This window comes from Leptinotarsa decemlineata, unplaced genomic scaffold, assembly GCF_025532065.1.
Source record: "Leptinotarsa decemlineata unplaced genomic scaffold, Ldec_3_MD MMD2_P_RNA_scaffold_9, whole genome shotgun sequence".
Classification (NCBI taxonomy): domain Eukaryota; kingdom Metazoa; phylum Arthropoda; class Insecta; order Coleoptera; family Chrysomelidae; genus Leptinotarsa; species Leptinotarsa decemlineata.
In genome coordinates, this window is record NW_027412536.1 from 7,100,777 (window position 1) to 7,117,131 (window position 16,355).

At 34.6% G+C, this 16,355-nt stretch overlaps 1 protein-coding gene across 4 annotated transcripts in view; it reads left to right on the forward strand.

Moving 5' to 3' along the window:
- Positions 1-16,355, forward strand: part of LOC111505889 (hyaluronidase) — a 44,331-nt gene continuing 27,976 nt past the window's right edge. Inside the window, exons 1-3 of one of the 4 annotated variants that reach the window (XM_074170538.1) lie at positions 1-154; positions 8,232-8,560; positions 11,739-12,054. In XM_074170538.1, coding sequence (XP_074026639.1) covers positions 8,380-8,560; positions 11,739-12,054 — 497 coding nt within the window. In that variant the 5' untranslated portion in view covers positions 1-154; positions 8,232-8,379. Of the gene's footprint in view, positions 257-7,403; positions 7,625-8,231; positions 8,561-11,738; positions 12,055-16,355 lie in introns of those variants that run through there. The other 3 variants (XM_074170539.1, XM_074170536.1, XM_074170537.1) reach the window with 3 other exon arrangements.

Consider the following 16,355-nt stretch of genomic DNA (forward strand, 5'->3'; position numbering starts at 1 on the left):
TTTGAATTTCCGACGAATATGAGATCTACTATATTTTGTGACACTCATTTGAATAAGTAAGTAAGTGTCATTACATATCGTTAACTTTCGCATAAATACCGCAAACTCTTTGCGATAATTATTGTTTATTATGTTTTTATTGATGCTCGAAAGGGTGAGCGCAAGTGAATTGTCAAAATCTTTTCATTACAATGAGAAAGTGCATAATACTTTTGTTCATTTATTTTGAAATCGAGTTTTCCATAGGAGACCGCAGGTTCGTAAAATCCTTCTTTACAATTCAATAGGCTATTATATGGTTGCAAAGGGAGTTGCTCACCTGCGCTACCTCGAAATTGTGTGTGGGAATTCAAACACATAAAGTCATTAAACTGTTAAACAAACTAGTTAGGTACCTATATCTTAAATAAACGATTTTTTTCAGTGTGTGAGAATTAACAATCGGTGTATTCAGTTGTAAATGAAGAAAAATGAAATACAGTATGATAAAAGATAACATCACCATCACTATTTTGTTATAATGACAATTTATTTAGAATGTCCGAAGAGAATTCATTTTGAATATTCAAAAAATTAGATTAGCTTTTCCACATATTTCAAATTTGAATGAAACGTATCATTGATTATTTTTTTAAAATTTCATATCAATAAATGAGGTCATCCGTGTTAGGAATCACACGTTAAAAGGTAAGACCTCGTTAATCCTAATAATCGCACAAGTTTCGGCTTCTGAGGGTTGTCGTTCGTAGGGGTGCGACAGCTGGTTAACGGAAAAACAGATATCAAACAGATCTCCATTAACAGAAATTGACTAATACCTCCGTTATTTCTAACACAATTGTATTTCTCGTTCGGTATGATGATTTATAGAAATAAAAATTCACCATTTTCCAATTACATTATTGCATATATTCACATCTTACTAATAATAATTGATTTGATGATTGAATACAATGATATTTGAATATTAATCATCCATAAACTATCGTACAATTTGCATATAGTTTGTTATGAATATTTGGTATGGCAGTTACTCGAAAGACCCAACAAAATGTCTTCAATAACGAAAAGACATACATACTTGTATGTATCACAGTTGTTATTCAATTTTGGAGGTCGGAAAACTTTTAGAGATTGGTTTTCATTGTGCATTCATATTGTCATGAGATAATCCAGGATATGTTTTTAATGGGAATCCATCAGTGCATTGTACAAACTAAACGGGCATATTCTTCAACTATACAATCCATTATTGGTAGAACGAGCAGTTTTCTCCTTTCTCTGCTAGAATCGGTGTTCGACAGATTATTGTTATCGCTTGGATAGGCACAACGAGTAGGAATTTCTATATTTTCGTCTAAATGTCAATAGCGTATCCCTCATATCTAACACAAATCCCTAAGAAGCTACAATGTCAAGTACCAAGATGAAATAGACCATACGCATATATTTTCATAGGTAAAAAATAAATCTTCATACTTGTTTATCACGTGAACAATTTTTTATGAATTCGACAGTTTCAGAGTTATAGAAACGACAGACATTCGATCGCACGCGCAAAACAACGTATGAACGTCACATGTGAAGTTACATGTGGCGTATTTCCACATGTGAATACTCTTGTACACTTCTGAATATATTCCAACTTGGGGAAACAAAATATAAAGTGGTTTTTCGGCTGGCAAATTTCTGTGGCTTGTATTTCCCACGGGCTTTCTAGCAACAGCTAGATATTATAAAACAGTTGTTTCAGCTCCGAAAATTGGTTATGAAACCGTTACCAAATAAGACCTTCTACCAGACCTAAGTAAAAATAAAGATTATGGGAGCTTACTGAACTCTATAGTAATTCGGGGTCGATATTGAAAAGACAGCAAAACTTGCTGATATAAATTCTGCGAAAGTTCTATTTTATCAGATTGGCTTCTAGAGTTTCATTTATGGGACTCAAAACAAAAACTTCAACAATTTGAGGACGAAGCGACCAAAAACTGAATAGGGCAGTTGGCGGTTTATCATTGAAACACATTTGGGATGGAATTGTCAGATATGCTCAAGAGATCCGAAGAGAGAGAAGAAACTGCCACTAAAGATTTTTCGAACTATAAATTTTTATATTTCGGAATATATAGGTAATGATGGAAATATATCGACCTGAGAAAAGTGTTTCTTATATAGTTTAATGGTATTAAAAAAGTAGTTGTTTCGAATGTATTTTTTTCTTTTGTGTAATTCAATGATTATATGAAGGTAGTTGTTTGGGAATAGGGCTCTTCCTTCCAGATTGTGCCTGGGAGTTACTTCTTTACATAATTATTTACTTTACTTTACATACTAATTACTTTATTTCCCAACAAAAAAAAATTATGAATCTAATGAAGATAGATAAAGAGGAGATGAATTCGGACTCCCAACGGCCTCTGGTTATTACCAATAGAATATTTAGCACATGTGGTATTGGGTAAATGGGTCGTTCTTCTTTTAAACCTACAAAAAGGTATGTCCACCAGTAAGTGTAAAAGAAACAGGGAAAATACCATTATTATTTCTTAATTGCATTTCAACATGCACTGTACAGAACACATCATGGCTATGCACGATTGAATAACATATATAATGAATAATTTCATTTGTAAAAAGTACGTTACAGAGTTTTGAATCCGCGTGACAGAAGTGTATTCTATACAAATCGCAGTGGTCTCCCGCTATCTCCCTAATATTACGAAAAAATTATATGATGAGATTGAAGGTTTAGACCCCCCTTCCGCCCTTGGTATGATTTTCCCTCTGAGATCAACAGACAGCGTATCGGTTGCCCGAAGTCTATGATAGGAGTTGCGTGTGTTTATTCGGGTACCGCTTTGTCACGTGAGTGATTTGTTCAAAATGTAATTATTGGTGTTTCTTTTCTTTGTCTACTCTTACGTAATAAGAAATATTTTTTGATAGTGAATTATATATTTTACGTAAAGTTTTGAATGTTATTGACTTTGCAAAAAATAATTTTTATCCCTCCGCCACATGACAACTTCGTCACGTGTTTATTGTGACGAAGTGTAAATTACGTGACGGAGGGTTGAAATAAACGATATGCATGTAATATTTATGCTGAATTCGAGTAATACTCAAATAGATACACTAGTAATCAGGGTAATTATTCTTACGGAAAGTGTTACAAATATTTTAGTGAGAATTATGCCTAACAGAATCACTCTGAAGTCCAGTCTCACGATTTCGGTGGTTCTCGTAATCAAATCACCCTGCATACAGCAGTCATGTACTATTTTCCAGCAAAAGTACAGACAAAACAGATAACTTCGTACTGTACACTAATCCAATCAGAACATGGAGCTTCTACGATTTGGGCTCCCCTTCATCCAATTCTGTTAGAATAAAAAGAGAAACATCCTTCTGTAACAATTGTTCACTTCTCCTCTGATGGATCTGCAACCCAGTATAAGAAAAAAATGAACTTTCACCTAATGGTAAACAGATTCTTCGAAGAATACGGGTTTCGCAAAATATCCTAGAACTTCTTTGAATCAGGGCATGGAAGAGGAGCTACTGCTAGTATTGGAGGGACAATGAAACGCCAAGCTGATGCTGTAGTAGCTCGAATAAACGATATTGCAGATGTGTTCCAATTATTTTCCGAACTTCAAGATGCCATTAAAATTAAACTGTTCATGGTGACAGACGAAGACGTAGAAAAGGTAGCAGCAAAGACTCCAAGGAACATTGTGCCCCAGAAAGAAACAATGTAAGTCCAACAAATGTTCACGGAAACTCGTGGAATCCTCAACCATAGGTTAATAAGTTGTTTTTGTACAATTATGTCCTTGCCACGTTCTCAAAACTTATAGGCCTACGACTGAAACCCAATAAGAACGAAAAACTGTGGACGAGTTCTTATCTTACAAAAAATAATACAATATAATTCATGATGTGACGGATTTTACGCTCGCTGATATTACAAACACAATTGGCATGTCATTAAAAAGCTTTTACGATACCGTGTATAGCCCAGATGAATCATCCGATGAAGATCAGCCTTCGGCCACACTTAAAACGGAAGATCCAACCAATCAAACTGCCGTCTGCGGCACTACTTATCAAACACTTCAACTTGAAGACATTCATCCAATGAATATAAAAGACAGAGTGCATGTATTGGTCAAAGTACGAAGCGAGAGGAAAACTCAATACACTTACGCTGGAGTAGCAAAAAGTACCATCGATGAAGAAGGCGATGTCTTGGTAATGTTCCTAAGAACAGTCGAAGATAGTAAAAGACTGTTCAAGTTGGTGGATAATACCGTTTTGGCTGTTTCCGGCTCCGAATTTCATTGAAAAAGGAAAGAGACAATATTTTCAGTTAGAAGAGCCACTGTCAATATTCGAAAATAAGACGTTTTATCAATGGCTTCGAAATTGAAATATTGTCTTGCTAGATTGTGCTAATGTTAATGATGATTATTTTATTTTATGTTTCAGGATTTTTAATTTGTTGTCAAGTAAGACTAGATTTCTCACTTACTTGAAACGAGTGAGTAGTCATTTAATTTATTAAAATACGAATATCTTATTCTGAAGGTTCTCAAATGCGAGTTCATTAGTTATCTAAGTTCCATCTTATTTTATGCGACATTGTTGATCGCTTACAAAGATTTATAACAATATTCTACTCTGTCACGATGTCTCCTTGTAGGAAATTTGTTCTGGTCGTTTATATATTTTGTTATGACTAGTGCAACCTTGAAAAATCTATATTTATGATAGTTGATAATATTGCCGTCTGTGATATTCGTATTTATTTGAAAATTATAGTAAAAATGTATTCATAGCGAAAATATACTTTATATCAATGAAAAATGTGACAGAGTGGTATGAGATCATTAATGAAACATATTCTATGAATACAAATGTATCACTTTAATATGTTTTCTAACAGTTCCTTCAGTTGATTGACGTATTACAAAAGTACAAGTTATTCGACGAAGAGTATTTGATAGAATAAAATCAAATATTTCGTGACGAGGCTGTGAATTTTTTTGTCAAATCCATCTTTCAGGTTTCGGAAATCGTACAAAAATCTGTAAGCTTCTCGGCCAACTTTTTCCGGTAGAATAGAAATTTTGCTATACCTACTGACGAGGAAACTTTTTTTCAAAATTAAGTTGTTTCATCAAATTGTAAGTTACAAAGAAGATCAACCCAAAGGCAAATTTTGGAGTCACTCTCCGTGTTTGGTGACTTGTTTTTTCTGAGAATGTTACGAAAGATGTTCCAGGATCTGCAGCAGATTCTGTTGTACTTACATCCAATTCTTCCTAACTCTACGACAGTCCACTCATGTAGGGGAGGAAGTACACTTGTTGTGGTAACTCATCTTCCTTGCCGGGGTTGTCTTCCAGTCAAAGTCTGGTTCACCAGGTTTTTTGAGTAACCATTATTCTGAAGATCTCTTGTCGAGACAATCAATCCTTTCTGTTGTAGAGCCTGAATGCACAATCGATTCGAATTATAACGAATTTTATCTCGGTAGGTTGGGGATGGTTGGGTTGCATTAATAATACATAGGAAATAGCATCCTATTATATTTGAAAGTGGTTGACAATGTTTCATGGTGCATTTTATTACTTAGGACCTCCATCATTTAATATGATTCTATTATGATTCGAAATCTATGAAACAACGAATAAAATTGAAATAGATGGGTTGAATATCAAGATAAAATGTTAGCGAGAGGTGGTAACTTTTCGGTCATGTCATTCAACGACGGATACCGGATGAGAAAGCGGAGGAAATTAGTATTGAGACAGCGAATATTTCACGCAAGACCTGAACACCAAAATGCAATATACCAAAAAGAGAAATTGTGGCTCTAAAAAACCTACACTCAGATGAAGAGATCATCATTCTACCAGCTGACAAGGGAAATGCAACGGTGCTCTTGAAAACAAAAGAATACATACATACAAAAATTGGAGAACTTCTCGATTCAGCAGCTACCGCAAGCTAAAAAGAAAGCATTCTAAGAACAAAAGTCGTCCCGACAAGGCTCTACGGTCTTCCGAAGATACATAAAAAAAGTTCCATTGAGACTCATAGTGAGTGCACCGGGTTTGCCTACGTATTACTTGTCAAAACACCTCGTATCGCTCCTCCAGCCTCATGTTGAAAAAACAATCTCGTACTTCAAGGATTCGACAGACTTTGTGTGAAAAATTGAGAATATAACCTTGTAACCGATATGAACAAGGCCATGAAACTGAAGACTTCCAAAAGTCAAAACAGGGAGGAAACTCAAACAGTTGCACGTGCATTTCTACCGTACATCCCCAGGGTTACCGACATAATTGGAAAAATCTCAGGAAAGCATAAAATAAAAACAGTGTTCAATTCCACTCGGAAAATACAACAAAACCTTAGATCTGCGAAAAACAAAAGGGATCCATTATCAGCTGCGGGGTATATCGTATACTATGCAACTGCGGAAAAGTTTATATTGATACCACCAAAAGATCCGTGTGTACAAGGCTGAATGAACATCGGAGAAACTGTGAATTAGGTCAAGTAGAGAAATCGGCAGTAGTGGATCACGCGCTTAGTGCCTTCGATCATAGATACCACAGTCAGCTCTTACGGAAAGCCATATATATCCATAAACACACAGAGAACTACAACAGAAAAGAGGAGGCGGTAACGCTTAACTGGATTTGGAATCCCATACTTAAAGATGCTAAACTGGCAACAGCGCAATGCAATGTAACGGCTCTTAGAGACGACAGGTCACTCGAGTTCGGTCAAGTCAAGTATTGATACTGTAACCAATAATAACCTGCTAACAGGTACGGCGAGGTGAACTACTTGAGTCAACATAAATGCAAATAAATACATGAATGAATACAAACTAGAAATCACCCGTCATCGGTGAGTCATCGAGATGAATAAACCTCGGAAGAACCCAACCACTCGTGCTGGCGAAACGTTAGGACGAAGTTCTAAACTACGACGGCCTTTAAATTCGAATGAAAATAATAACACTGACAATTTTGGCCGCGAAAGCCTTAACTAATTTTTCAATATCAATTGTATTAAACGGTTATATAATGGAATGAAACTACAATTAAACGAATAAAATAATCAAGATACAAGATGAAAATGATCACAGTTCCTTCTTGAGAGCTTCTTCCGTATTACAGAGTTCGAAAGCATGATCCGCAAGAGTTTTGAAGATTTCTCCTTTGGTAGATTGATAGTGGTTGGATTCCTGACGCAGATACTGTCCCGTGTGAGTGGATTTTCGGTATACGGATGTTTCTCACTTAGTGATGAGAATCCATTTAAGTGGCACTTTATTGAGAGATTTTCACTGAGTCGGTTACAAAACCGAAGCACGTGTTTCGTTTTTGTGAACTATTCAGTGAAAATATCAATGAAGTGTTACTTGGATAGATTAAAAAATTGAATAATTGAAATTTCCACAACATTCTTTATTATTAATTATATTGAGTTATCAAGTTGTCAAAGTCACATTTTTATTTAGAAAGTGTTAATGTACGTAAAATCACATCTACTTCCATTCGATCACAACAGTTTTCCATAACATGAAAACTGCCAAGTAAGTAAATACCTATAATTGAAATATATCGGATAAGGTAGGGATCAGAAATAATAATCATACATCCATAAAGCATCTCAATACAAAAGACATGTGAATAAAAACAGGAAATATTTTTCAACAAATGTAAAGACTGTCTAATAAATACATCTAGTGGTATACCCTTCTTGGGGTAATATATCACTTTTGAAACAAAAATATATTACAAAGCCTTTAACATTCAAGATCCAAGAGATGTTTTGACATATTCATAAAAGTATGGATCAATGTTCATGTTTATATCGTGTTACCGTGTTAGGAATCACACGTTAACAGGTAAGACCTCGTTAGTCCTTAGCTCGCACAAGTTTCCCAACTTCTGAGAGTTGTCGTTCGTATGGGGGCGACAGCTGATTAACGGTAAAACTGATTTTAAACAGACAGATATCAGATAAAATCTATGTGAAATAATTTCAGTAACCCGCATGATTATTTGCCCATTTCGTAACAGATATATTGACCATTTGACAGTTTCATTAGGAATAATGTGTCGGCGTTTCTTTTTTAAACTGATGTGCTGAAGTGTCATAAAATTTGGAGTAATAATATGTACATTTTTCTGTTTCAGTAACGACATTTTTGATGTATACTCTATCAAAAACAGAAACAGGCAAGCAAAGGTATACTGGAATATTCCAACATTTCAATGTGATTCTCAAAAATTAAATTTCACCCGATTAGCTGAAAAGTATGCAATTGTTCACAATGCGAATGACATGTTTCGTGGAGACAAAATTACAATTTTGTACGATCCTGGTTCGTTCCCAGCAATTTTGAAAGACGGTTCTAAAACTTTTTTAAGAAATGGAGGTGTACCACAGAAAGGAAATTTGACAAAGCATTTGGAGATATTTAGAGCGCTCTTGAAAGAGTTGATACCAGATGATAATTTTTCAGGTAAGTAAACCTTTTCCTTGAAACATTTTGATATGAAAAGTTTAACAAGACGGGGTAATCAGGAACCTATAATTTTATCGCTGAACAGAAAAAATACCGAACGTTTTGATCTCACACTATCAAAACACTATTATAATATTTATGCAGTCATTGTTCACTGTGGTTCTGGCGTTGAATTTGGTCATTATTACGTCTTGGTCAGAGACGAAACGGACTGGTTTAAGTTTGACGATAGTCGTGTCACGAAGTGTTCTGGCGATGCATTGAATTTATTGGAGCCTCTGGAGACACCCTACATTTTGTTTTATAAGAGAGAGGACATTGTTAGATCAAGATCTTCAGATGATGTGGTGCTGCAGGTTTTTCCGGGTTTTCCTGCAGCTGAAAAAGCAAATACGCCACTGGAATCAATGAAGTCGCCCCGGAGCGCCAATTAATTTTTATTGTTGTTTTTATTTTATTTTTATCGTTGTTTTAAACAAAATCTGATTTCGTATTGCAATGAAAAATTGTATAGATAAAATTCATGTAACTAGTTGACTCGTTTTGATCATTTTTGAATCACCTGAAAACTCAACCAGTTAAGGAGTATCAGTGACTCTCATCAGAGCGACTAAAATTGAAATAATGATACTTATTTTTTTAATAATCATTGAACTATTAAAGATCAAATACCAAATTATATGATACATGAAACTGAAGTCACTGGAGTGAAATAAATCCAAAACAAGCACTTTTCTTAAATACCAGAACTTTTCTTGAAGGATCGGGAGGAACATCAGTTTAATTAACTAGTATTTCATTTTGATGTGTATTATTTGTACTGGCTTTCATTTATGAACTTCAACTTTATCATTCCAATTAAGAGTTCAGAAACACTGACCTTTCTTTTGAAATATTGTTGAACCGTTGTCGATATGCCCCAACACTTGTCAGCATGTTGCTATGTCGGAAATGCGATGAGGGCGGTAACAAAAGTGAAATTGAATTGAGTTTAAGGTACTTTGTGACTTCATATTGAACATCTCAAAAACGTTATAGAACTGGCCGACACGTGATTAAAATACATATCAATAAGAACTGCTACTGCAAGATTTTCACTATAAAAGTTTTTCAAAAAATGAGATAGGAATGTGTTTTGTTGTTATAGCTTATTTTGCTTGAGGAAGCTATTGTATAGCGAAACAAGTGCTGCGATTTTGGTAAAACCCTTATAGTAAAATCTTGTAATAAATTTTTGGTTATTGTATATTGAAAGGTAAGACCTCGTTAGTCCTTAGCTCGCACAATTTCCTCAATTTCTGAGAGTTGTCGTTCGTATGGGGGCGACAGCTGATTAACGGAAAAACAGATTTTCAAACAGTGAAATTGTCTCATCGATTAAACACTAACAGTCGTTCGTAGTTGTGACTAAAATGTCACACTGGTGAATGCTTTTTCAGAAAGTGTTGTAGAACACGGGGGATAGTTCTGACCTTGCCGCAAGATGGTGTCAATTGCCAATATTTCTAATATTTTCAGTCATCAATTGACATATGGTGATAAAGGTGAGACAAGTTTTCTCATCCAATAAAACTACTTGAAAATACTTACCATATGATGTGGAATGTATTGACATTTTCTTAAATTTTATAACTTTAATCAACCAAAGATGTTATCGGTCTTGGCTCTGAAACGTCATTTAGTTGAATCATAGTGGAATTATTCTTTCGAAATCAAATTTCAAATTCTAGTTGCTGTTATTGAATTAGCACCTTCACCGAATCAAAGCTTGATACAAATTGACACCAGGCAGCATTACAATCTTTCTGATCCAGAGTTGAAATCCAACATTGTGGTCCAGAATATTAGTTATTACCTGCCGTCGTCGTTGTCACAAATACTCATCAACTATTCACTTTGAATATTCCAAACTGAATGTTAACGTTAACGTTAACGTTTGATATACTAAGCTCATGTAGAAGACCAGGGGCAGTCTCGGGGACTGCTTGGAGTCTGCTCCATGTTCCAGGTCATATGTTATGCACATAGCTCAAAGTCATGATATGTAGTCCAACGTCAAACCTCACGGATATAATCTCACACATAGGTGAATGTCGTGTACGTCATTCAATGTGAAGGTCGAGTGGAAGGGAGGCATCCTCATCCATCCTAAGTACACTACTTAAATTGAAGTAGTAACAGTTCCACTAGTTCAGAAACACAAATTCGTCCCTTATAATTAATTATAGACCAGTTCAAACATCAGTTGCACACCCATTAGGAAAACTATTATTGTATTAACGTCTTAGAAACAAATGTTTATAAAGTAATGTGGTACTTCCATTCGATCTTAAAGCCACTTGAAGATGCTCCAATTTTCCTTGTAGGTGTTCCGGTTCACATATTCTACGGCCAAGTTTCGTCGCTTTTGACGTGGACGTTGGTTCGAAAGTGCATGCAGGTGTCCGTATGTGTCGGTTTTTGGTATACTTTATGTGTCAGTCGTGTGCCCCACCTTTCGACGAGTACGTCTAGAAAATCTGAAATGTGAAAAAATGAGCAATCCGAAAAATCTAAAAGATTTGCTGATGATTTACTGCAGTTTTGTCCTATGTGGACATTTTTAAACCAATACAGTAATTCATTTCTTATTTTTCATGTTGAACTCCTACCGCGTAGTAACGGTTACATAAATACATTTTTCACTCATTATTTTTTTATCTGACTGAGACTTCTGATGATATAAGTGATCCGATAGAATACTGAGGAGTTAATGAGCAGACCCGACTGTGATCACTTGATAGCTGCAAATCATGTACCAGTAAATTACACATGGACTCACGTTAATATACATTCTAGCAAAAAATCTATGAATGGTAAATGGTTTTTCAAAACTAAAAGCGACGAAACGGGCAAAATCATCAGATTCTGAATACACTTACATTTTTGATTCATGTAATTCCATGTGGAATATAATTTAAGATCAGATGGACTTTATAAAAAATATAACTATGAATAGTCCAAACTGTTTTGACAGGCTAGGTTGACTAGAAGAACGTGTTTTCTCAGTGACACCTTACCGTCAAAACTTCTTTGCCATTAGATTTAACAACAATGAAATTTGTCAAAATTGTTGTACCTTGATTAAGTAAGATGTGAATGCATCTGGTTTTCAAACAAAAATTATAATTTTTAGGTATCGGGATCATCGACTTTGAAAGCTGGAGGCCCATATTTAGACAAAACTTTGGCGTATTATCTGAATATAAAAATCTCTCTATTTCGATAGAAAAACGGAGACATCCTTTCTGGCCATCTGTTTGGATTGAAAAGGAAGCCACTAATCGATTCGAAACTTTTGCAAAAAAGTTCATGGAACAAACTTTGTCAGCTGCGAAAATAATCAGACCCAACGCTACATGGGGATATTATGCGTATCCTTATTGCTTCAACATGTCCCCCAATAATATGCAACAGAAATGTCCTAAAGAAGTTATAGAGGAAAATAATAGGTACTTACTGGAGAAAATTATAAATTTATTATCAAATATGTATTATAAAACGCTATCAATTAATCTACCTCAATTTTCATGGGTAACATTACAGATTTTAAAGTTATGATTGATCTTCTGGAGTTACTAGTTTGCTGAACTACCATCTTATTCATATTAGTAGAAACAGGTCATTCTCTTAAACTATTCGCATATTCACTTATATGATGTTAATTAATCAAGTGTTGCATCATAATCAGATGATTTTATCCAATCCATTCTGATTGATAATTTTGGACATTACCTAGTTGTTCTACTTAAATTTGGATATGAGAAAAAGAACAAGGTTCAATAGGAGATAACACTCTTGTCACTGTTATCTGTTCATATGTTTTGTAACTTCAAGTTTGTCCCAGGCTCGCCAAAATACCAAACGGTTTTATCTCGTCTGCCTAAGAATGCCAAAACAAAATTTTCAGGTTATCTTGTCCTTTAGGTTGCCTAACAGCTATATGTTGATGAGATTTTTCCAAAACTACTTTCACGTAAAGCTTTTCAAAAATCCAGTAAGATCTCATAGTGTATAGTGATACATACGAAATAACAACGAACTATATGTTTTGTTTTGAAATCTACATTTCTTATTACACCTATCAACTGAATAACTATAAGATATATTATTATGGCCTATATGTTTAATTATATCAATTTCCCTAGCTAGATTGTTACTAGACAAAGGCAGTAAGATTACTCTGTGTAACATTGAAATGTAGGCTAATTTATAACTGTCTGAATGGAAAGAATCACTTGGGATGGTAATGTCTGTATAGCTAGATTTTCTGAAAACATTGAACTCAAATTTATTCTGATTATATGTAATGGTCAGATCTGAGAAATTTACCTTTTTCTCTATCTCTGTTTCGAGTATGAACTGAATGTTGCTATTGAGATTATTCATAAATGTCATAAATTGGTTCAGCTCGCCTCTAAAACAGGCGAGAATGTCGTCTACATATCTGTACCAAAGATGAATATTTTTTACCCAGGTCGGAATTTACTATAGTGGTATCCAAGATGTTCATGAAGTTGTCTGATGAAATTGGACTGAGGGGTGAGCCAATTGGTAAACCTGAATCCTGAAAATGGGTAACATATTATGGTAAAAGAACAGAGATAATTGCGGGTTTCTTTAGAAGAAACAATATGGAAGTGGCATTCAGACCACAAGCCAGGTTATCTGATTTCATTTTCAATGCCAAAGATAAAGTGGACAAGTTGGAAAAATCTGGAGTTTGTAAGTTTAAGTGTCTGAAGTGTAATAGTGTTTATGTGGAACAATGTGGTCGAAACTGCCAAAAATAGTATTCTGAACATGAAAGGTCCTTCAGACCAGGTAAAAATGATTCGACGTTTTTGGCATGCAACTACAAGTTCCCGAATCTAAACGATACGGAAGTTTTGCACTATGCAAGGTAGGGTTGCAAACTCAATTATTTGGAATACTTGGAAATTCATTAGCATAAACATTGACTAATAAATGATCAGATCGATCTTGTTTATATGATGGAATCGACTGATACTTCATGAAAATCCATAACTGACGTATTCAAAAAACACTTTATTGTGAGATATTCTCTAAACTCACAATACTTTCGATCTAGTTTACTCACCGGTTTTCGAATTAGAATATCCATATTGTCACAAGTAAACAAAATTCAGGTACTCAATTGAGCTGAGTACTTACCTCTATTATCACCTACAGTGGTGTTACAAAGGGTGTTTCAAATTCGATCCTCACCAATGGGATCTCGGAAACTATGAAAGATACGAAGATGGTTAAATTGGGACAAATTTGCGCATTTACCTGACTAACAATATGCCGTACTGAAATTCCGAGTACCTATATCCGGAGACATCAGAAATTTCGGAAAATGGTTTTAATTTTTTCTCGTTTTATTTTTGAAGGATTCGAAAATAAATTGCACTTTCACATTGCCACTTTTTACCTTCTATATATTGGTGTTTTCAGATTTGCTATCCGACGTTTCGTGTTCCGGTCACCATCATCAACTTCATTTTTTCTTATAGGCGCCACATTGCATTCTTTCTGTTTTGAATAGAACCAGATTTTACTTTTTCAATGATATATCATAAGTTATCATTCTTTTTCGAAAAATCAGAACTATTGAAAAAAATTAATTCTTGTCATAATACGCTTTGACTTTATTACAAATACGATAGAAAGTGTTAGGACATCGGAAATGTATTTAAACTTGTATTCCGAAAGACGACAACCACATTGAACTATATATGTTCAAGTTATTGGATCAAAATCTCACCGAGTTTGGTTCATTTGAAAAGCCGAGGAAAAAAATACGGAGACAGAATGGACCAGGAAACTAAAGAAAATTTGATAAATGATGTATATATGAGGTTAGTTAGACACTGTGTTCTTTTCAATAAAAATTAATAATTTGCAGATAAACATGAACCCGGGGAAATCTGCACGTCAAATTTCCTCCGAAATGAATATTTGTTATACAAGTGCTTCAAAAAAAAGCGGTTTAAAATGTTACAAAATACACATATCTCAAAAATTGCATCTAGGTGATCCCAAAAGGCGGAAAATGTAATTTGGACAGATGAAAACACTTTTACGAATTATGGGATATTCAATCGAAATAACGAACACATTTGGAGCATGAACAACCCCAGGCAGTTCCGAGAAATCCGACCTCAAGTTCGATTTAGCATTAACGTGTGGTCAGGAATTTACAAAGATAGAATTTTGGGTCCTCATTTATTTGAAGGAATTCTGAATGGAGAAACTATCATTAGTTGATCAGTTGATTTTCGAAGACTATTTGGATGATCTACCTTCAGCTAACTATAGCAATATCTGCTTCAACATGATGGTGCTCCAACGCACACTACCAAATGAGTATATAATTACCTGACTGAAAGGTTTGGTGATAAATGGATAGGGAATAATGGGCCGGTGAGGTGGCCAGCAAGGTATCCAGACTTGAATGTTATGGATACATTCTTATGGGTACACTGAAAAATATAGTTTATGGTCAGAGGGAATATCAAAATATTGAGGATTTTCAACGTAGCATTGTTAGAAGGTTCGGAAGATTGAGGAGGGAAATTAATCGTGCAGTGAATAATATTCGAAAAAGGGCACAGTTGTGTTATCATGAACTTTTGTCTTTACATTTTAGTTGATTATTGTTATTTGTTCGAAGTTCTATTTGTATTGAAAAGGACACAATGTCTAATTAACCTCATTCATCAAATTTTGATAGTTGATTCTGTCTCCGCATTTTTTCATTGGCTTTTCAAACGAACTAAACTCGGTGAGATTTTGATCCAATAACTGAAGATAGTTTGATGTGGTTGTCGTCTTTTGGAATACAAGTTTAAATACATTTTTGATGTCCTAACACTGTTTCTATTGTGTTTGTAATAAATTCGTATCATATCTCTTTTTTCTTCATTCGTGAAAGCTAAAATTCAATGACTTGAACAATAACAAAATGCCATTGAGTGTAACAAATTGAAAGTCAAATTTTGAAACATCAAAGTCAAAGCCTATTATGATAAGAATAATTTTTTTTAATATCTCCAATTTTTGGAAAAAAAAAACTATCATTGAAAAGGTAAAATCTGGTTCTATTCAAAACAGAAAGAATGCAATGTAGCGCCCATAAGAAAAAATAAAGTTGATGATGGTGGCCGGAAAACGAAATGTCGGAGAACAAATTTAAAAACACCATTATGTCTCAAGGGAAAAGTGGCAATGTGAAAATAAATGCAATTCATTTTGGAATCCTTCGAAAAATAAATCCAGAAAAAAATAAAAACCATTTTCCGAAATTTCTGTTTTTTTTCGGATATCTCAGGATATACTCGGAATTTCAGAACTTTCTCAAAGGCATATTGTTAGTCAATTTAACCATCTTTATATCTCTCATAGTTTCCGAGATCCCAATGGCGAGGATCGGATTTGAAACACCCTGTATAAGGGCTAATATCAATAATTTTCAGTTAAATATATGAGTTTTAGAATATCCTTATAGGATGAAACTGCATTAATGTTAGTTACAAAAAAAGTGGTGCAAAACATAGAAATTTTCAATTCTTTTTTCTTCACTGAGGATACCACTTTGCAATGAAGCCAGGAACAAGGAAAGGAAAATAATATACCAAATAGCAAACGCACTCCTCACTTCTAGGCACTCCTCAAACTTGAGGGGTGCCTAGAAGATGACAATACTACCAACTGTCGAAAGCGCTCGCAGATAATTAATAGAAGATAT